The sequence below is a fragment of the Myotis davidii genome, unplaced genomic scaffold, assembly GCF_000327345.1.
Source record: "Myotis davidii unplaced genomic scaffold, ASM32734v1 scaffold962, whole genome shotgun sequence".
In the NCBI taxonomy this organism is placed as follows: domain Eukaryota; kingdom Metazoa; phylum Chordata; class Mammalia; order Chiroptera; family Vespertilionidae; genus Myotis; species Myotis davidii.
The window spans coordinates 1609515-1631707 of NW_006295559.1; the positions used below are offsets into that span (position 1 = coordinate 1609515).

The 22193-nt window shown below is 40.9% G+C and overlaps 1 protein-coding gene across 2 annotated transcripts in view; it reads left to right on the forward strand.

The window, feature by feature from the left end:
- Window positions 1-16901, forward strand: part of EFHB (EF-hand domain family member B) — a 39606-nt gene extending 22705 nt beyond the window's left edge. Inside the window, exons 7-13 of one of the 2 annotated variants that reach the window (XM_006770166.2) lie at window positions 214-297; window positions 720-787; window positions 1928-2082; window positions 8488-8695; window positions 12591-12797; window positions 14187-14368; window positions 16683-16901. In XM_006770166.2, the coding sequence (XP_006770229.1) occupies window positions 214-297; window positions 720-787; window positions 1928-2082; window positions 8488-8695; window positions 12591-12797; window positions 14187-14368; window positions 16683-16856 (1078 nt within the window). In that variant the 3' untranslated portion in view covers window positions 16857-16901. The remainder of the gene's footprint in view (window positions 1-213; window positions 298-719; window positions 788-1927; window positions 2083-8487; window positions 8696-12590; window positions 12798-14186; window positions 14369-16682) is intronic. The other variant, XM_015568080.1, reaches the window with a different exon arrangement.
- The last annotated feature ends 5292 nt before the right edge of the window (window positions 16902-22193 follow it).

The window sequence follows — 22193 nt, forward strand, 5'->3', positions numbered from 1 at the left end:
CCTTTCAATGTGCATAAATTCATGCACTGGGGCACTAGTAGAATGATAGAAGAATGAGCATAGCGCTTTCTTTTTAGCATATGATTTATTTTGAAACTGGATTTATTTTCCCGATGGCCTGAAGTATACTATGATTTTCCTTACCATATGTATATTTGGCAGCCAAGAATACTTTAGGCGATGGAGATAACTGACAATTTTCTAATTTTGTAGGAAAAGAGGAGCTAAGGTTGTATCCAAGAGAATTGATGATTTCAAAGAAAAGTTTCAACATAAACTTGGAAGAGTCTTTGATCCGTAAGTTAATGATTAACTTCAAATCACGAGTGTCTGTAGATTGAATTTTAAAAGTACTCTTGTGGCAAATGTTGGCTTGTGTTCTATTTGTTTCTATCTATTAAACAAGAAAGCCATCGTTGTGTGTTTATCTGTCAGCTTCCTCAGGGCCTGTGGTTGCAGGAAAGTGCTTAGTTCTCTGGGATGGAGAGGCATTTGGAGAAGAGGGAGGGAGAACTTGGTGTAAAGCTTTATTTCATTTTAACTTATTGTGCTACATTTTCCTCTCTCTTCCCTGTCTCTGGAGACCGTCTGTTTGATAACGTCATAGTTTGGTTATAGGAGAAAATATGGGCTATTAAAAACATATGGCAAACATGTTTTAAATTCCAGGGATGCCATGTGGTGGGTATTTTAACTAAAGGGTTTGTTTTCTTGGATAGCATTGCAGAAACAATGAATGTTCATCCGGACCACACATTTGGAGCTTGTCTCCGTCCTGACGACTATGGTAAATATACAGACTTTCTCTTAACAAAACAAACAAACAACCCCCCCAGGCCCCCTCCCCCCACAACGTTATACAGTTAAGTTCACCAGCTCCTCTCAAAGCTTCTAATTTTAGAGGCTTAAAATATCATATGAATATTAATAAGAAAAGCTTGTAACACAAGAAAGAAAAAAAGTTTTTTGTGTCATGTTTGAAGTAGGCATTTATTAAAGCCGTTGTAATGAATATCTTCAATCAATTAGGGCTCACAATTTTATTTAGAAAATAAATATGGCCTGTATTAAACAAGCCAAAGTGAAGTGAGGCAGCCTTTTACTGCATCAAATATTGTATTGGCCCTTGCTACTCTTAGTTAATGAAATTGTGGATGGGGGAGGGGTGTTGATAGTGGTATAGGGAGAAGCAGGACTGGGAAATGGGAACTTGATCTGCAGACTGAAGGTGGACTAGAAACCCATATTAGGGGGGAGTAGGGAATTTGAGTCCAGTTTTTAAAAAGAAAATGTTTTTATTGATTTCAGAGAGAGAAAGGGGGGAGGGAGAGAGAGATAGAAACATCAATGATGAGAGAATTATCAATCAGCTGCCTCCTGCATGTCCCTACTGGGGATCGAGCCCAAAACTCGGGCATGTGCTCTGACTGGTGATTGAACTGTGACCTCCCGGTTCATGGGTTGATTCTCAACCACTGAGCCACACCGGCCAGGCTTGAGAACAGTTTTTACGGGGGCTCCCAGAGGTTCAGCCATCTCTGAGGCATATAGAGTGGCCCCCACATGAAATCAGCCCCAGCTTTTCAGTCCTCAGCATTGCAGCCGAATATCTGCTAAGAGGCAGTCAGGCCTCCACTGTCATAGGAAATGACTTGACAGCTGAGCAGGGCTAATGTTGCCCCCACAAAATTTATTTCTTCAGATTTTGTTTTCATTGAACAGAGAAGTCACATAAAACAGAAATATTATTTTTTGTCCATTACTTCATGTACTTTTTTATACACAAGATTTTGTCATGCTGGATCATAGTATTGGAGTTAGGTAGATTTTTCATTCATGGAAGTTGTTTGATCACTTTCTTTAGCATGAGAATACTATTGACAAATTTATATTCGGATAAAAAGACTTTTCTCCCCCTCCTCAATAGGCTCTGATGATCTCATCTATAATAGACTCCCGAGTGAATATCTTCGAGGCAAGGATAGGGAGCGAGCCATGGTTGCAGCAGTTCGTCATCACTTGAAGAACGTTAACTGCGAAAGGTTTGACTCTTTGCTGACAGCCTTCAGGCACTATGACAAGGCCAGTAGCAGAGCAGAGCTTTTTGGTTTGTGCATAGGCTTCCGGATCCCTGCAGATGGGTGCAGACCAGGGGCCAGGGAACCATGGCCTGTGGGCCAAATCCAGTCCACCTTCTGTTTTAGTAAATAGGCTTCCATGCCCATGGTTTTGAGTATTGTCTGTGGCTGCTTTTGCACTACAAATGCACAGTAGTGCATCAGAGACTGCCTGGCCTACAAAACATACAATATGTACTTTTTGGTCCTTGACAGAAAAAAAGGTTCTGACCTTTGCAGTGGTTGTCAAAGTGTGGTTCTTTACCACCATTGCTATCGCTTGGGATTGTGTTTAAAATGTACATTGCAACACCCATGCCAGACCTACTGAATTAGGAACTCAGGGGTGGGGCCTAGCAACTGTGCTTTAACAAGCCCTTCAAATGATTCGATGCACATTCACGTTTGAGAGCCATTGATGTAGATTATTTAACTAGAGTGTGCTGGGAGCAATGGGAGGGAAGCACCGTGGAACCCTGGGGTAGACTCCTGAGGTAGAGGCAATCTACATCTAAATCTGAATATGTACATACAGTACTGTCAGTCTAGGTCGGTGGTTCTCAACCTTGGCTGCACATTAGAATCACCTGGGAATCTTTTTAAAATCCTGATTTCATAAGCCCAGAAATCAGGATTTTAAAAAGATTCCCAGGTGATTCTAGTGTGCAGGCAAGGTTGAGAACCACTGGTCTAGGTCCATGTCACACTTAGAATGTCTCTCCCCTGGGGGAGCAGGGTGTGGTTTCAGTTTTGAGATGGCAAGACTATTCAATTTTCAAGTTACTCTAAATTTTATCCTTCTATAAAGTAGATCAACCTAGAGCTGTGGGATTACCTGACAGCATTATAGGTCATCAGAGGATTGCTTTACCAGGCTGCTTGCCTTTAGATTATACTGAGGAACTCTAATATATAAACTGCTTATGAGGCCATGGCACATTTTTGTTGCTATGTCCACGAGACTATTTATTTTTGTCATGTGCACTCTCTTTATAAGGAAACCCTGTCTTTCCACAGGTAATAACTGTGCTTCTTCTAAGTATTTGGTTTGTCTTTACCTTTTGAACAACATGAATTTTGCATTCATTGTCCAGACCTTTTTGACTAGGCCACCAGGAAGCTCAGAGCCAATTCAATGAAACTCATCTAGTTTGTGAATATGATCTTATAGCATACATGTTGTATGATCTTTTTATTCAAGTTTCATCTTAATTTTTTCCGTTCTTATATTCTCTTTGCTTTGATTTCCTCACTTTTATTTTGGTTCTGTTTTTATTTTGTACTTATTTTTATTGTATTTATTTTTTTAGGCAGTCTAGCAACCATTTTAGAATGATTCTAATATAAACAAATAAAAGTTTATAAGTAAGTCTGTGATAACGTGATGTATCATCTTGATATGAGAAGAAAAAAGAACAGAATAATTTTAGTTTATCTCAAAAGGAAAAATATAACATTCCTATTTCTCTTCCTCTGTTGAGTATAGTTTTGAGAAAGTTACACTTCATAATTTTTTATCTTAAAAGAATCTTAGTCACTCATAGGCTAATTAATTTTAAGTCCATTCATTTTATTTGTTTTTAGATTAGGGCCTGTGTACCTGTGTTGTCCTAATGCATAAAAAGTGGGTTAATATTCTCATTTAGGTGTGTACTAATTATGTAGGGACACACACCAACCAGTCATCAATTACACTTCTCACATAGTTGTGTTTAAAGAAAAGTATTCAACGGTTTCTCTGGTTTTTCAGTCGAGACCAATTGCTATTTACAGGTAATTTAAAAATGATTCTTCAGAATTAAAATATGTAAGCTAAAATAAATACATTTTAAGCTTAACTCAAATCCAAGTTATTTTACAAAGATGGTATCCGGGGAAATTTATGTAGCAGTGATATGAATAAGAAAACCTACCCATACGTGGTGCTCTGCTTTTAAAAACTTCTTCATTTTAAATGTAATTATAGGCAAGACGATCATCTTAATAGATGTTGATTATCTTAGCGAACCACCAGGCATACTCCTTATGATACAATTAAATTAAGCAGAGAGGAAATTACTGAGAATTATTTAATGCTGATACACCTTTTAAATAGTAAATTTTTAATATGTGTAATGTAGTGCTCAGTGTCCTTGAGGAGCTTTTTTTCTGAGAGAGTAATAAGATGTGGGTCTTCCTACTACAGCTGTAGGATAATTTTTGATTATTTGAATTTTCTATCGTTGAACGCCCATTTTTTTAATTAGTTAATTAATTAATTAATTAATTATTATAGTGCGTGTGTGTTTTTTTTCTGTTAATCCTCACCGAGGACATTTTTCCATTGAATTTTTTTTTAAGAGAGTGGAAGGGGAAGAGATAGAGGGAAACATCGATGTGTGAGAGACACATTGATTGGTTGCCTCCTCCTCCCCTCCCCCCACCTGGGCTGGGGATGGAGCCTGCAACCCCAGTACATGCCCTTGACTGGAATCAAACCCATGATCCTTCAGTCTGTGGGCCGATGCTCTATCCATTGAGCAAAATTGGCTAGGGCTTGAATGCCCATTTTTAATTTAATGCCAAACCAAAACTAACAAGATATTCTTTCTTAAATGAATCTTATTGGCTTAGAGGTTTAATTCTGTTATTTATTGAGCACACAATACATCAAACATTATCCTGGATAATGTGTAGACTTTCCATTTAGGGAACTTAAAATCTAGAGGGTGGAAAATGCATCATGTCCAAGAACGGTCACAACAGAGTCCCACATTTTCAAAAGTAGGCCAATATAATTCTCACTCCTTTTATTCTAATTATTACCTAGGAAGTAGCTGAGATGGGATGGATTCCTTTTGGGGGGCAGCTGCATTCAGAGACAAACTGCTTTACTGTAAGATGTATGAGCAGGAGCTGATAGGGGAGGTAGTCTATTTTTGAGGCTATTCCAGAGCTCAGATGGCTGTGGATGGTTGAGAGCAGGAGTGGTTCATTGGATACCTTGTGGAACAGCTGATTGTTGAGTTGCTTTTGGGCTATAAGGCACAGCACTGTCAGACTGACAATGGTCCAGAAAGCAAAACACATGACTCAGATATATTGCATGGGCCATTCTATTGCGACCGGAGCTGGTTGATTAGGCATAGCCGTTCCATAACTTGAAAATGTGTCAACAGTGGTGAGGCACCATTCATAACTCTGAGAGGGGACAAAGGTCAGCCTGCCAGGAGCATGGAGCAATGTCTTGTGTGCAGTGTGTCCCCCCCGCATCATGAGACTGATGGGTCAGCTTGTGGCAGGAGTCACAGTTTGTCACAGGGCGGTAGCCTCTGCATCAGAAACATAGAGTGCTTTACTCTGTGCCTTGTCTGTTGTGGTGGGTGTGTTGCCATGGCTGGTGCAACGATGGTTCCGGACAGCCATGGCGGCGATCTGAATGGATCAGGCTCGATCAGAAGCTTGATTCCAGTTATTCTCATTAGAGACGGGACCCTTACCAGGGTCATCTGTATGAATTACCCAGAGGGCTCATTCAGTAGCCATGATCCGTTTCCATAGTTTTCAGACTCAAAAAGAAGTGTCTTTAATCTTCTAGTCTATAGCTTTCCAAATGGCAAACCAAGCAGGCAGGCCATTGGCAGCAATCCAAGAGTCAGTAAAACTATAGCAGCTTCGTCAAGGGCAGGATTGGCCAGAGCCATAAGAATGGCCTTGATTTCTGTTCACTGGGTAGAGTGCCTGTATGTCTATTTTTGGTCCTTCGGAGCTGTCATTGAGGTTCAAAGCCACAGCAGCCCAGCGAAGACCACTGGCTTTCAGGTTAGTGAATGAGGCCCAGGCACATGGGGGGGCCTCTCTGAACTGTATGGTCCTATTGAGCCAATGGTTTTTGCTTCAGGTAGCAAAGATGCATCAAGTTTTCCCCCTAAGGATTGCTGCCCTTTTCATGTAAAACTGAGATGTAACTGGGGTCAAGCCGGCTGCCTTCTTGAATATACCATTACCATTTCACAAATGAGGCTTGTTAAGTCCTTTCTATCTTGTTAATCATTGAGTCCAAGTTGGCTCACTTCAAAATGCTTATCGGTCTGGAAAGTTACAAGGCCTCCGTGGTCAAGTGTTTAGTTTCAACAAGAGCTCAGGAACTGGCTATTAGCTGCTTTTCAAAAGCTGTCTGCCTGGTTAGGGGGCAACAAGTCTGAAATCTCATGGGGCGCCTTCAAGTGGAGGTTGCCTCTCTTTTTCCAGAGGCACTAAGTGACAAACTCATTAGTCATGGAGACTTGTAGCTCAAAGGGGCTTGTTAAGGCTGTGGGGCCCCCAAGGTATTAGCAGTTCTCTACATGTGGTTCTTCTTGATCATGAGGGCCTCTGGGTCTTAAGAACATTCCCAGTACAGGCACGTAAAGTATCAATATCACTTACACGTGTAGCAGTGGAAGCCACAGAAATACGCTATTGCTAGCTTTCCCTCCCCACATCAAACAAACTCTGCCCAGGCCCTCTAGCTGCATCCAGATGGCTCCTCCCCCACAGACTGAGTAGGATGATGACTTTGGCACCTGTATTCAAAGAAGCCACGAAAGTTGGAGTCTCTGCCCGCCCTGAAGTTCCACAGCATACTTGGACAGCTGCATGTGGCCTTTGATCCCCCGTGTGGACAGGGAGACTTTAGCCCCACGTCTAGTCATCTTTCTTCTTAGAACTGCTGAGGTTGGGGTCTGGGGAGCGAGAGATTAAGGGTGTGGAGGGAGAGAGGGTATCTGCACCAGGGAGTAAGAAACATATACTTGCAGTTTTGAGTGGTGTGGTGGTGGCAGGCAGCTCAAAGAAACACACCACCAACGTTGTCAGGCCACACAGATGAAAAAAACCACCAATGTTTTCAGTCCACACAAAGCCTATACTGGGCAGCAAAGTTGTCATTATTGATACCATCTATTTCCGTTTTGAAGATCCTCTTGATTCAACAGCCACAGCCCACGTTGCTTTTTAGCCAGGGCTGTGGGTTTGCTTTTTTGGTTGACTTGGGTTTGTAGCAGATGATTTCATAAAGGAGTCTACTTTAATCCAGGGCATTTGTAGCTCCCTTGTTAAGGTAATATGTTTCAATAGAAACAGACACACACACACACACACACACACACACACACACACACACACACAATGGTATGTTTTAAATTCTCCTTCTGTTTCAACATAAGGGTTAGGGACATTCTCCAGGCCTACAGATGTGAAGACAGGAATTTATCTAGAACTCTAGGGTCAGTGTTTTGGTCTCCAGGGATCACCTTCATCATTATAAATCCAATCCTGGACACAAGAGCTGACTACTAGTCAATGAGTCAGTTATGGCTTCCCTTGTCTGTCTCAGAGAAATCTCTCTCTCTTGTGTGCGTGTGTGTTTATATTTCCTCCTTTCTTTTCTTCTCCTTGTCCTTCTCTCCCTCCTTCTCCTCTTGCTCCTCCTCCTCCGCCTCCTCCTTCTTTTATCTCAGAGAAATCTCTCTGAGAGGGCCAAAGCTCCCTTACAGCAGCCAGGACCCATGGGGAACATACTCCATTCATGGATTCAAGGTTGGCTTAAGAGAGTTTAGGAGGGGCTGAGGAGGAAGACATCCCAACTCTTGTCATTCTTCCTGAACGAGCATTATGGGCTCTGCCCCCACACCTCCTGAGTGAATCAGCCAGTTTCTGCCCAGGGCCGTCATACATTGCCCTCCTATCACACTCAGTGTAGGTGCTCCTGTATTACACTGTTCTCTGAAAGGGGGTGCAGACTTCCCCTCCAGCCAGACCAGGATGAATTGTAGTGCTCATTGTCACAATGAGGGCTCACCACCAAATTGGTAGCAGGCCCCTCTTGCCCATAGGAGTGTTAACAACAAGCAGGCAACTAACTGTCTTAGAATCCACCTCCCTACACTTGGCTGGCAGCTGCTTCCCCAATTCTTTCTCATTACCAGGTCGTGAAGTGGAGGATCACTCACTGCCCAGTTGGGACACCAGAACACTTTGAAAGCAAGGAACCTTGTAGCGAGCTGTCACAGCATGCTTCAGATGAAATGTCAGGCATGAGTCATGGTCACATCTTCTCAGTGTAAACAGCATGATTTAAATGAAAAAAAAAATTATTAAATAGAATTAACAAAGATTCTGAGCCACACCTTGCTCTAACCAGGGGTAAAATTACTGTGCACGTAGCAGGTTGGCACCACGAAGATCAATCTTGCTTAATGTTGAACTCCTCTTATGTGACAAATAAGACATATTCATTGATTTGATGTGGTAGAACTCTTTCTTTTTTCTTAAACAAAATAATAGGTGTTGCATACCCTACTTTTGAAGACAACGCTCACTGCACCTTTTTTTGCTTTATGTCTAACAGAAGGCAGATGGGGTGATAGATAAAGATGAACTTCTGGAAGCTTGTGAGCAGGCCAACTTGCACTTGGATGAGAAGCTCCTGGACCAGCTATTTGACTACTGTGATGTGGATAATGATGGGCTGATTAGCTACCTGGAATTTGCAAATTATCTTACCTGGAAAGATAAAATGCCTCTGAAAGAGTATGAAGAGAGGGTTGTCATTAAAGGTAATTTTTGAAGCTTTGCCAAACTCTTAAATGGACTTTTATATTTTCATTTTTCTAGGAGCTCATCTCAACTTTAATACTATGTATTTAAAAATATGCACATATATATACATATTTATTTGCTTGTTTATGCATAGACTATCCATAAAAGGGTAGGAAAGAATTTGATAACATTTGCTATTTCCAGGGAGTGGGAACTGGGTAGCTGAGGGATAGGATAGCAGTGAGACTCAGTTTTTAATCTTATGTTTTTGTATCTTTGAAATTTTATTACTCATTTAAGATAAAAAAAATTAAAAGCAAAAGAATTTATTCAGAAGCCCAAAACATGATATACAGTTTTTCAGAAAGCTGTTCACAAATCATTTTTATAGAGTAACTAGAGGCTCAGTGCATGAAATTTGTGCACGGGTAGGGTCCTGAGCAGCTGCCGGCTGCCAGTTGGGGCTCCTTTTCCCCCAGCTGCTGCCTTCCTGTGGTTGGCTGGCTGGCCCCGCCCCTTGGTCAAACTCCCTGTCAAGGGGACAATTTGCATATTAGGCTTTTATGATATAGGATTATTTCTCCTCCCCCAGGGAAAAGTAGAATTTGACAAAGGAAAATTTAACCAGTTAGTTTTCGTAAATAGTAACAACAAAAAATAAAGCCATAATCTTCACTTCCATGCAAATATTTTCATGCTTACATATTATATACCTGCATCACTAATTATATATAGATATGCATATATACATATTTGTATATGTGTATGCATATATTTAAATATAGCTAAAATCACAGCGAATGTACCGTTTTTATTTTATTATTTTTTAAAATTTAACTTTCAAATTACTGTGGAATGAAGAGATACTTTTATGGTTTCTGTAAACTTCATTTTCAGTTCCTTCATGCTGTTGTATTATGAATTACTAAACCATTTCCTTACTCTGAAATTTTGGTTGTTTCCAGACAGTTTTAAAGTAATATGGGTAACACTATAACGATTGTCTCTCAAAAAGCTTTCTGTTTCTAATTATATCTCATTTCTAATGAATGCTATTATTACCCCAGAAGTAACTCTCTTTACGTATTTTCGTTTCACTTTTCTAAATGACTTTACCAATTTGCTACTTTACCAGCCAACGCTGTGAGACCATTTTACTCCAACTGTGTTACCACTGAGTGTTATTTCAAACATTCTTGTAATTTAGTCGGTAAAAATGATGCATCATTTGCTTTAATTTTCAAATCTTGATTATTAGAGAAAGATAACTATTTTAAATGGTTGTTTACATTTTTATTTTCTCTCTTCTAAAAAGTGAAGATACTTCTGCTTCTATTTTTTTTTTTGCAAAGCAGATCAATTTTTATTTATTTACTTTAAATATATTTTTTATTGATTAAGATATTACATATGTGTCCTTGTCCCCACGTTACCCTCTACCCCCCCCCCCAACCCCCGCTTGCTTCTATTTTTTGTTAATCCTCACCTGAGGGTATTTTTGCATTAATGTTTAGAGCAGCGGTTCTCAACCTGTGGGTCGCGACCCCTTTGGCGGTCCAACGACCCTTTCACAGAGGTCGCCTAAGACCATCCTGCATATCAGATATTTACATTATGATTCATAACAGTAGCAACATGACAGTGATGAAGTAGCAACAAAAATAATTTTATGGTTGGGTCACAACATGAGGAACTGTATTTAAAGGGCCAGAAGGTTGCGAACCACTGTTTTAGAGAGTGGAAGGGAGGGAGAGAGGAGGAGAGACAGAGATACACTTGATTGGTTGCCTCCTCTATGCACCCTGACTGGGTCCAGGGATGGAGCCTGCAACCGAGGTACATGCCCTTGACCAAAATCGAATCCTCGACCCTTCAGTCCAAGAGCCAACTCTAACCACTGAACAAACCAGCTAAGGCCTGTTGCTTTTATTTTTATTCCTTGGTCATGCCTTTCTGCAAGACCAAAACCAAATTTTGGGCTGTACTGATGACATGTGCCCTTACCAGTTTCTGGGATGGCCTTTCTAGTCTACCCACTAGGGAAACAGGTGCATCTTCCCTACCTAATGAAGCTCTCAGAAGTATGAGCATTGTCTTCAAAAGTAGGGTATGCAACACCTGTTATTTTGTTGAAGAAAAAAGAAAGAGTTCTACCACATCAATTCAATGAATTTGTCTTATTTGTCACATAAGAGGGGTCAAATTGTTCTTCTTGGCACAACTCATGAGTTGGGGGTGGGAGTCGGGGGGAAGCAGAAGCCTATTTTCAAACCAGACAGTTTTCATGTCAGGATTTGGGGCCTGACTTTGTCGGCCATTTTCTATGGAATTCTTGAGATTTTTATCCTTTTAAGATAGTGTCCAGTGGGTCAGAAAGGGCTCAGAAATTGTCTTATATCAAATCTACCCTACTGTTGACTTCTGCAGGAAAGGTGGTGGTGATGGGGTAAGTACTTTAAGATAGTGGCCTTCAAACAGTTTTCTGAGGAATAGGTTTTCACACTTTGAACAAATTTCTGCTTTTTTGTATGTTTGGGGAGGCGTGGGGGGTTGGGGGGTGTTTAGAGGATCCGCAGTGGGCCTGAATGCTTTCATGGCAACAGCTGGCGCGTGCTAAATGGGGGGTGCAGACCTTACAGAGACATGTCTTTTCTGGTTCGCCACTGTTCCCACCCCGCTCTCATACTAGGGCGCCATTTGCCTTTGCAAACCTGGCCTGAGCTTTTTCAGAACGAAGAGTTCTTGTAGAGAGTGAAAGGCCACAGCGCCCTCTAGTGCGAGTGTCAGTTACCAGCTCTGGTGGAAAGAATGTCAGGAATGTACTCCTAAGTTTCAGAATTGACTCAGCAAAGCAAAAATGCAAAACAGGTCAGAATCTTATAATTTCAGTTCTACCTCAGGGTTTTCTTTTATACACGGATTTGAAGGAAGTTATTGATAGACTAGTAATCAGCTCCTGAGCTCACAGTGAGTTATCATTTCTCCAAATGTTTCAATACACAGGCCTTCCCTTCCATGATCAGGTATGTATGGAATTTACAACTCTAAATGTGTCTTTTTTAAAAAAAAATTGATTTAAGAAAGGAAGGGGGGAGGGGGAGCGACAGAGAGAGAGAAGCATCAATGTGAAAGAGACACATCAATTGGTTGCCTCCTGTACACACCTGAACCAGAGTTGGGGATCAAGCCTGAACCTGCAACTGAGGGACATTCCCTTGACTGGAATCGAACCTGGGACCCTTCAGTCCAAAGGCCAATGCTCTATTCATTGAGCCAAACCAGCCAGGGCTCTAAATGTGTCTTTTGCTAGGAACAACTGTGGTAATCCTGTAGTTCAAGTTAAATATGAAAGTAAGCTCTAATTTTTAAAGAGAAGAAATAAAAATAATAGGTTCTATGTTTTTTATTCTTTCATACTTAAGAGCTTTATTCTAGAGCAGTGGTTCTCAACCTTCCTAATGCCGCGACCCTTTAATAGAGTTCCTCATGTTGTGGTGACCCCCAATTTCGTTGTTACAAATTGAACATAATTAAAGCATAGTGATTAATCACAAAAACAATATGTAATTATATATGTGTTTTCCGATGGTCTTAGGCGACCCCTGTGAAAGGGTCGTTCGACCCCCAAAGGGTCGTGACCCACAGGTTGAGAACCACTGTTCTAGAGTCAAGGGAGTGGAATGGTGAAAAGAAACATTAGACCAGGCTTCAGTTTCCTGGGATATGACATTGGCCTGAACTTGCTCTTCCACAGTGGGGTGCTGGTATCTGGGGAGGGTTTACACCAGCCCGGTCTCAGTTTTCCACCAGCAAGAAGAAACTAAATGGGAAAAATGCTTTTGTTGTGGAGTTGTAAGAACCAAGTAGTAACTTCTTCCTGTACATTTCCCCCCTTTCCCTCTTTGCTTATAGGTAAAAAGCCAGATTGTGCAAACCCTGCTGAGGATAATGCTGAAGAATCAGAACCAACCCTCCTGGTACAGCCTGAAGACATTGTCTTAAATGAGAACTCAGAAAAGACTCTCCGGACACTTCAGAGGCCAAGCGATAAAGTTTCCAGCCACTATAAGACCACTTCTTCTGATATCAATGCGGTTGTAGGAGCTGTCCCTACCATCTGTGAGTATGTCAAGGCGTTTGTTGAGATCAGAAATGATCAGCAAACATGGAAGTGATGTGTTCTTCATCTGCCCTTGCATCATCCCCAGCCTTGATTTTCATGAGGCTATAAGTTTCTCAAAGCCTAGGATCTTTCGTTTCATTCTATATCCAAGCACCCAGGGGGTCTTGGTAAGTTTAGGCTGAACTATTGTTAGTGGCAATCCAAGTAAAAGGATTCTCTGGATGTTAATGAAATTGAAACCATCACAGATCAGAACACTGAATGGTATACAGTGTAGTAATCGGATGTCACTGAGCTTTAGGAGATTTGTAAACCACATGACTCTTAGCTACACACAGGTTTGCCTTCAACTATTTGAAGAGCTCTTAAAAAAGGTTTCCCATCTAAAATGTCTTCATTTTCCATCTATAAGTTTGCTAGTCCTGCCGTAACAAGGACCACCTAGTGGGTGTCTTAAACAACATAAATTTACCATCTCACAGTTCTGGAGGTTGGAAGTCCGAGTTCATGGTGTCGGCAGGGGTGGTTCCTTCTGAGAGCTCTGAGGAAGAATCTGTTCCAGGCCCCTCCCCCAGCTTTGGGTGGCTTGTTGGCAATCTCTGGCGCTACTTGGTTTCTGCTGCATCACCCCGATCTCGGTCGTCACCTTCCCATGGCATTCTGTGCAAGTTGTCAAATGTCCCCTTTTCTCTAAGGACCCCAGTCACAATAGATTAGGAGCCTACTCCAGTACAATCTCATCGTAACTTAATTGATTATAGCTACAATGACCCTATTTCCAAATAAGGCCGCATTCTAAGTACTAGGGGCTAGAACTTTAACATATAAATCTGAGGAAGATACAGTTTAACCCATAATACCCTATATCTGCATATAGTGTATGATGTTTATTGGCTATTTAGAGAGACTAATTTATGTTGATCAAGATCACTTCCGGGTTGTAAGGACATGATTAATGATATACATGTTTTTTGTGTAACTGAATTTTATAGACTTGCTATACATTCTGGTATAATGAGGTCTTGCTACTCTTCAGAATAGTGCTGTCTAATAGAAATGTAACTGGAGTCGTATGTACTTATAAATGTTTTATAGCAACATTAAGAAAACAAGTAACATTAATTTTAATAGTATAAATGTATATAGATGTGTATATAATATTTCTAAAACATCATTTCAACAAGTAAATCAATATAAATTGATTAAATATCTCACATTTTTGGTACAAGGTCTTTGATATTCAGTGTGTGCTTTATACTTCTTCCACATCTCAAGTCAGACTAGCCACATTTCAGGTGCTCAAAATAGCCACATGTGGCTGGTGGCTAGTGTGTTACGCAGCTCTGTTTCAAAATATGTGTTTTCTTCCCTCTATGATGTCCTAGGTTATCCCATCTATGGCGTTCCAACCATTCGATCTGATATCCCTGCCCCCAGAATTCGCCGCATCAGTGATAGAACGAATTATGGTGAAGAGGGAAATGCCTATTCGTTGCTGTATCCTTCCATCTTTGGCCAGAAAGGAGTGTTTGAAAGAGACTTCTTCCAAACCAGATCCAAAAAAGAGGTACAGCATACTAATTCAAAAGGGTGGAAAGAAGTGTCAACTTTACACAAATACACAACATAGGAATGCGTATTTAACAACAACTACTTAATATCAGACTTTATACAACCTGACCTTATATATTAGTCATCAGAACTCCTTAGGATCCCCAAATAAAGGGTCCTTGAGGGTAATGTTCAATTTGGTTGTGACATTTTGGTATGATTCTTGTAGCGGAATTTATGATAGAAGCATTACTTTCACATCGTATATTCACTACGACCTACTATAAAAGAAAAGTTTTCTAAAACATTTCACAGCATTCTTAGTTGAAGAAAAGCCAAAGGGTCCATCTCTCCCTTGTGTAAGTTCTTGGGTCTCCAGAACCAAATAGTAGGCATGCGAAGGTCACTCTGCCACCCTCCTAGGTACTGCTGTTGTGTCAAATTATCTGCAATAGCACTGATTTAAAGTACTCTGTCCTGTACTGTGTGCCAGCCCATGTATCTTGTGTGTGTGTGTGTGTGTGTGTGTGTGTGTGTCCTCTCTCTCTCAGAAAACATGGTCCTCGTTTCCCAGGTGATTTTCTTCCTGGATGGGTTATAAAGCAGGAGCAGCCAGGTAGCCTCGGGCTTCAGAGGACCAAGGATTAATAGCAGGGCTTGGTCCTACCAGCTTGGTGAGAGCCGTACTTGTGAACTAGTGAGTAACTGCTTCCCAGATCCTGCATATCTGGAGGCATAAGTGATAGAATAGACAGATGATACCTTCTGGGACTTCACATGAAGGGTTGGTGGCTTGAGCACTCACTAAATACTAAATACCAGATTCATCGCAACCATTCATTCTGCTGAGGTGGGGGAGACAGGAAGGGAGACCATGGTCTCAGAGGACCATGCCTGCTGGCTGGTTCCAATGCAGGAGGCCAGGATCCTCCTCAGTGAGTTAGAGAAGAGACATTCCTGGTCTATGTTTTCACTTCCTTCAGTCACTCCAAAGGGCCTGTGAAATAGACGGTCAGGGTTCCGCAACCTCCCCCCCCCGCCCCCCCCAAAAAAGCTCACAAAAATCTCCTGCTTGTTTTATGTAATAGCCAAAAATTCTTTTAACTAGGAAGTCATCCTTTATCTCACAATACTAGATAAAAAGTAAGAACCAAAGGCTGGTTGGGGTTAACTTGGGACTAGATGTGGGTTTCTGTAAAAGTATTCTATTAATTGATCAGTACACCATGATGGGATGCTGAATGAGGGAGAATGCCTCCAGAGGACCGGCAAAGGGGCCGGAGAGGAGATCCAAGATGCCCACGTCATGAGTCACTCTGCAGGGACATTCTTTACTTGCCACTGGGTGCGGAAGAACAGCAGCTGGGCTTTGGGACCTTAAGGTGTTTTTGCTGTATGGCTGCAGCTGCCCACAGAGCTGTGGTTCTGAGTTTCAAGTGCATTTTATTATGTTGTTAATTTCCCACAAGGGCACATCATTTCCAGGGGATCTTTTAATTCTTGTTTAGATTCTGTTTAATAGGTGTATTCTGCAGCTATTCTGTTTCTTTGGCTTTCCTATTCCCTGTCTAACCTTTCTTTCATTTCCCTCTCTGCTTTTTTTTCCCCCCTGTATGCTTTAGAGTAAATGGTTTTTCCCCCTCAAGTCTTTTATTACCTCTCCTTATTCTAACATTTCTTTTCACTACCAGTTCTTATCTTTCCTTTCTTATACTTTCTCTGGGACATGAACAGCATATTTTTCCTCTCCCTTCATCTCTTCTAATAATTACCACTTCAGAGAGATGATTAATAAGCTGAGTATGCTTATTATATGTAGCTAGAGGCCCGGTGCATGGATTTGTGTGGCGGTGGGGTTGGGGGAGGGGGCGTCCCTCAGCCTGGCCTGTGCCCTCTCAAAATCCGGGACGACTCATCCCAGTCCCTGCTGCGCCTGCTACCACTTCTTGGTAGCACTGCCACGGAGGCTGGAGAGGCTCATGCCGCCGCAGCTGCGCTCGCCAGCCGTGAGCCCAGCGAGCCTGGCATCTGGCGCCAGTTGGTCAGCTGAGTGGCGCTCCTGCTGTGGGAGCGCACTGACCACCAGGGGCAGCTCCTGCATTGAGTGCCTGCCCCCTGGTGGTCAGTGTGTGTCATAGCGACTGGTTGAGCAGTCGTTCAGTCACTTAGACTTTTATATATATAGATACACACACACACACACACACTCACAAATTACCCCCATCACCACATTGTTTTGGATAAATATTCATAGTCCTATATGTTACAAACATATTATAAAAATACAAATTTAGATAAATCTTGGCTTGACTTGTAATGTTTTCTTCTAGATTGCAGAGATATTATGTAAGATTGGTGTCAAGCTTTCTGATGAAGAATTTGAAAATGTATGGAATCTTGCATCAAAAAAACATCACAGAGGAGAAGTCTGTATTGAGACCATTAGGAATGTTCTAGATGAGCTACTGCATGCAGAACGGGTGAAGTGTAAAACAACCATGTGATATTTTGGGAGTTCATTCATTTAAATAAAGGAATTGTTAAATCTATGTTCAGTATATGCTGGTTTTAGCTATTGTATGATAATTCAGTAATCACTGTGTTAGGACTCATATGCCTGTATGCATTGCTAATAAATTAGATTTTGGATTTAAAAATTTATTGTTTTTGTAAAGTACCAAAGAACTTGACAAGCAAGAGCTTGGAAAGTCACCAAAGGTGTAGTTCAGAATGGTATTAGAAGTTTGTAAGGTTTAGTATGCCTAAGAAGTCTATTCTTTTTAGTTGGTTGTCTGAAATTCAAACTCTGGTTTGTGATGTCAGGTTCACAAAATGTTGCCTTCCACATTTTGTTAATCTTCTCTTTAGGTGTCTTTTTTTTTAATTTTTAAAAACTTTTTATTGATTTCAGAGAAGGGGAAGGGAGAGAGAGAGTGAAATATCAATAACAAGAATCATTGATTGTCTACCTCCTGCACGCCCCCTACTGGGAATATTGCCCACAATCCATGTGCCCCTGACTGGAATCGAACTCAGGACTCTTCCGTTTGCAGGCTGAAGCTCTATCCACTGAGCCAGGCTGGCTAGGGCCAGCTCTGTTTTTTTTTTAACTCCATCCGTGCATCCATTCATCCATCCATTTACCCACCCACCTACCCACCAATCCACACATGCATACTTTACTTGTAAACACTCCGTTGTGTATTTCCTGTAAACAAGGATATTCTGTTACCAACCATAGTGCAGTTTTCAAAATCAGAAAATTACTATTGCTAAGGCATTATTATTCAATCTACAGACATTTTTTCAAATTTCTCCAATAACCCTCTATCATACTAATGTCCTTTATAGCAAACACATCCATGATTCCATCCATCCATCGATCCATCCATCCATCCATCCATCCATCCTTGTGACTAACCATTGCTTACCTGAACTTTGCTTAAGTGAGTGACATTTGGGGAAGAATCCTGTTTTCTGAGTGGAACAGCCAAGGGAAGTGCCTCCTAATTTACAACGGTAGGGGGCACCCCAGCATTTCCAAACCTAGCAATGAAGCTTAGCCCACAATGCAGACTAGCTGCAGCCTGCTCAAGTTGTTACTGGGAGGAGACAATTTATCATTGCACTTTCTGAAATCCAGGGTGATCCATGCAGTATTTCTTTTATTATTTAGTGGACTAAGTAGGCTGGAAAGGAACACTTTAAGTAGTAACCGAGAGGGGAGTTTTGCTTGGATTACAAAGTATCATGTCCATAGAACAAGAAAAGCAAGTATGAAACATTCAGGTGAGATATAAATGTCCCAATACGTCACCATGCTCTCACCTAAATCATGTTTCTATAATGTTCAGGACAGTCTTATTAATAGTGAAATATATTAATCACATGAAAACTTTAAAAAGCCACCATTTCCTAACCCAAGCTAATAAATTTCATACATTTTCTTCACAGTATAGCTAACCGAGAAACTTATTGGAAATTTGTAGTCCAATAAAAGTTAATTTTATTTTATGGAAAAATCACTTATGAAAACTCACCGAGACTTGGTGTGAAGAGCTGGGCTGGTTAGAGGTTAGCACCCCAATTATAAACCAACAATGAGGATAGACATGAAGGGCATTTCTTCTATTATGAAACATTTATAATAATAACCTTGTAAAAAAATAATGGGACCTATTTAAAGCTCATTTATTTCCCATCCAAGTGGCAATTTCTCATCACTCAAAATGTTAATACTTCCTCCTGAAACCCTAAGGATAAGCCAATTCATATGTGTTCATTTTTTTTTAAATCTGGTTAAAACAAGCAGGTGATTCTATTTTAATAATATCTGTCCTGCCAGCAATAAGACAGTCTCAAGTGCAACTAAATGTATCAACAAACAGATTTTCTTTAGAGCACATGGAGTCTCATATCATTTCCAAATTAGCCAATTAGCACGATGCTATTGGAAGAGCTAATTAAAAAGTGCATTTAGACTCAGAAATGTTTCCTGAGAGGAATCTGGAGCTTATAGTCCTTATTCCACCTGTAATTACTCTGCCTGATTTTCCTCTGTAGATAGAGGTGAACACACCGTTACCTGGGCAGAGGAAGAGCCTTTTTCTCTCTCTGTTGGAGTGAACTCATTTATATCAGTACCTTGAACCGATACACGTGTTTTAAAAAGGCACTCCCCAGCCTGGCTGGCATGGTTGAGCATTGACCTGTGAACCCCGAGGTCACAGTTTGATTCCCAGTCAGGGCACATGCCTAGGTTGCGGGCTCGAATCAATGGTTCTCTCTCATCATTGGTGTTTCTATCTCTCTCCCCCTCTACATGCTTTCTTCTCTGAAATCAATAAAACTATATTTAAAAAAATAAAAAGGCACTCCCCATCCCGACTCTCTAAGCTTTTAGAGGGGTGGTTAACTAGCACAGAATTTAGATGAAAAACTGAGAATATCTTTGGGCAGGTCTCCAGCCTGTACTTTGTCCTGTTAGAGATATTTCCACAATTAAAATCCTTGGTAAGTTCAGCAACTTTTGTCATATATCTATTAGAAAAGTTGAATTCTTGAGATTTATGGGTGGTAGAATTCTGCTGTGGGGTGCTTTGGGGAGATAGGATGACTAAACAATTTATATTTGATAGCCATTAAGCTAGTGCCTTTTAAATTTTAATGTGCATATCAAGCACCAGTACCTCTTGTTAAAATGAAGATTTGTATTCAGCAAGTCAGGCTGGGGCCCAGAATTCTGCATTTTTAAAGCTTCAAGAGGATGCTGCTGATTGTGGTTCACACTTGGAGCAACAAAGTTTTAAGGTTTCTGGCAATTGTGCAACTATACTTTCCGCAGATCTCCATCCTCCTGGTGCCTATAGGACTTTTTGAAAAGAGAATTTAAAGTTGATGTTGAAGACCAACTCTAATTCATCTCTTTTTCTTTTAATATATCTTTATTGATTTCAGAGAGGAAGGGAGAAGGAGAGGAAGATAGAAACATCAATGATGAAAGAGAATCATTGAATCATTGATTGGCTGCCTCCTGCATGCCCCCTACTGAGAATCGAGCCCGCAACCCAGGCATGTGCCCTCAACTGGAATTGAACCCAGGACCCTTCAGTCTGCAGGCCTACGCTCTATCCACGGAGCCAAACCAGCCAGGGCTTTTACTATTTGTACTCCAGCTCACTGCACATGTTCTCTTTTGGTAACATTCACTTTATTTATAAAAGTAAACTTTTTAGAACAGTTTTAGGTTTACAGAAAAATTAGGAGCATAGTCCCCACACACCCCACCCTGTCTTCTCTGTTATTACCTTCTTACATTAGTAAGGTGCATTGGTTACAATTAATGAACCAATACACATACACTATTATGAACTGAGGTCCATACTTTATTAGAATTTCCTTAGTTTTAACCTAATATCCGTTTTCTGTCCCAGGAACCTATCCAAGATATCGCATTCCATTTAATTGTCATGTTTCCTTAGGCTACTCTTGGCTGCTACCGCTTCTCAGACTTTACGCGACTCTGATGATTTTGACAGTTTCGAGGAGTGCTGGTCAGGTCTTTGGTAGAATGTCCATCAGTTGAGATTTGTCAGTTAAAATTTTATTTTTTAATTACAATTGACATTCAATATTATATTAGTTTCAGATGTACAGCACAGTGGTTAGTGTGCTAGTTGCTACTGGGGTGTCTTTGCTTCTCTGCCCTCCCAGCTGATGGAGCAAGCAAATATATATGTGTATATTAACGTGTATCTACACGTATTTACAAATATTTCCATGTGTAAGCATCTATATCTACATTAAACTAAACATGAGTTTATATTGATGTCTTTCCTCCCTCCCTCCCTCCCTCCCTCTCCTTCCTGGGATTCATATTATGCATGTTTGGCTGTTTTGTTTTTTCTTTTTAAATGGATTTCAGAGAGGAAGGGAGAGGGAGAGAGGGATAGACACATCAATGATGGGGGTGGGGGAAGGAGACATATGTAATACTCTTTGTAATATTTTAAGCAATTTTATATATACATATAAAAGAAATTTCCAAATATAAGTCATATCATATAGTATTTGTCTTTGTCTGGCTTGCTTCACTTAGCATCATGTTGCAAATGTCAGGATTTCCCCTTTGTATGGCTGAATAATAAATATTCCTAATATACCTAAAAAAAAAAAAGAAAAAAATTAACATCAATGATGAGAGAGAACCATTGATCAGCTGCCTCCTGTACACCCCACCCTGGGGATTGAGCCCACAACCCAGGAATGTGCCCTGACCAGGAATAAAACAGTGATCTCCTGGTTCATAGGTCTATGCTCAACCTCTGAGCCATGCCAGCTGGGTGCATGTTTGGCTTTTTGAGGTGGAAATTGCCCCTCAGCTCTTGGGTGTTTTGTCCTTTTCCTTTTCATTTTAGTTTGGGAAGTTTCTGTTGGCCTATCTTGAAGCGCACTGATGTTTCCCCCTCTGCCATGTCAAGTCTATTGATGAGCCTATCAAAGGCGGGCCTCATCTTTGTTACGGTGCTTTGGATTTCTCTCATTTCCTTTTATTTGTTGCTCTTGAGTTTTCATCTCTCTGCATATATTACCTTTTCTCTCAGTTGTCTACTTTTCCCTTTAGTGTCTCTAACATATCAATCACAGACATTTTAAATTACCTGTCTGATTTCCCAACAGCTGTGTCGTATCTGAATCTGGTTCTAATACTTCCTTTGTGCTTTTGGAGTGTGTTTTTTCCTACCTGGGCACGCACTGCAAGTTTTTGTTGAAAGCTGGTCATGTTGTGCTGCATAATACAGGAAGTGAAGTACATGGGCTTTTGTGAAGATTTATGTGAATACCGGTGGCCCGGTGCATGGATTTGTGCACATTGAAAGGATATTAATTAGAAGGAAGATTCCTGCGGTAATTATGTTACTGCAAAAAAATTACATGTCAAAATAGTATATATGATATATTATAAAATTAAAACACACGTGCTATTTGTCCCAGCGAGAGCTTCACCGTACATGTAGGAGTCAACGTTTATTTTTAAATTGCCAGTGTGCGTCATATGTACCAGTTGGTTGGTCAGATGGTCGGACGTATGTAAGGCCAGTCACCTAGCCTTTTCTATATATAGACAGCTAGGTGTTCCTACCCGTTTATAGTGCTAGCAGCTTCTGCTCCAGGGAAGCAGATCTTGTCTATGACTTGCTAGCTTTGCCTGCCTCTCCAGGCTTTGGAGCGGCAGTTTTCCCTGCAACCACAGTTCTCTGATGGGCCCAGGAAAAGCAGCTGCTTTTCAGATCGCTCAGCTTTTTCGTGCCGTAAAGATGGGTGGCTTCACTTCCAAGCTC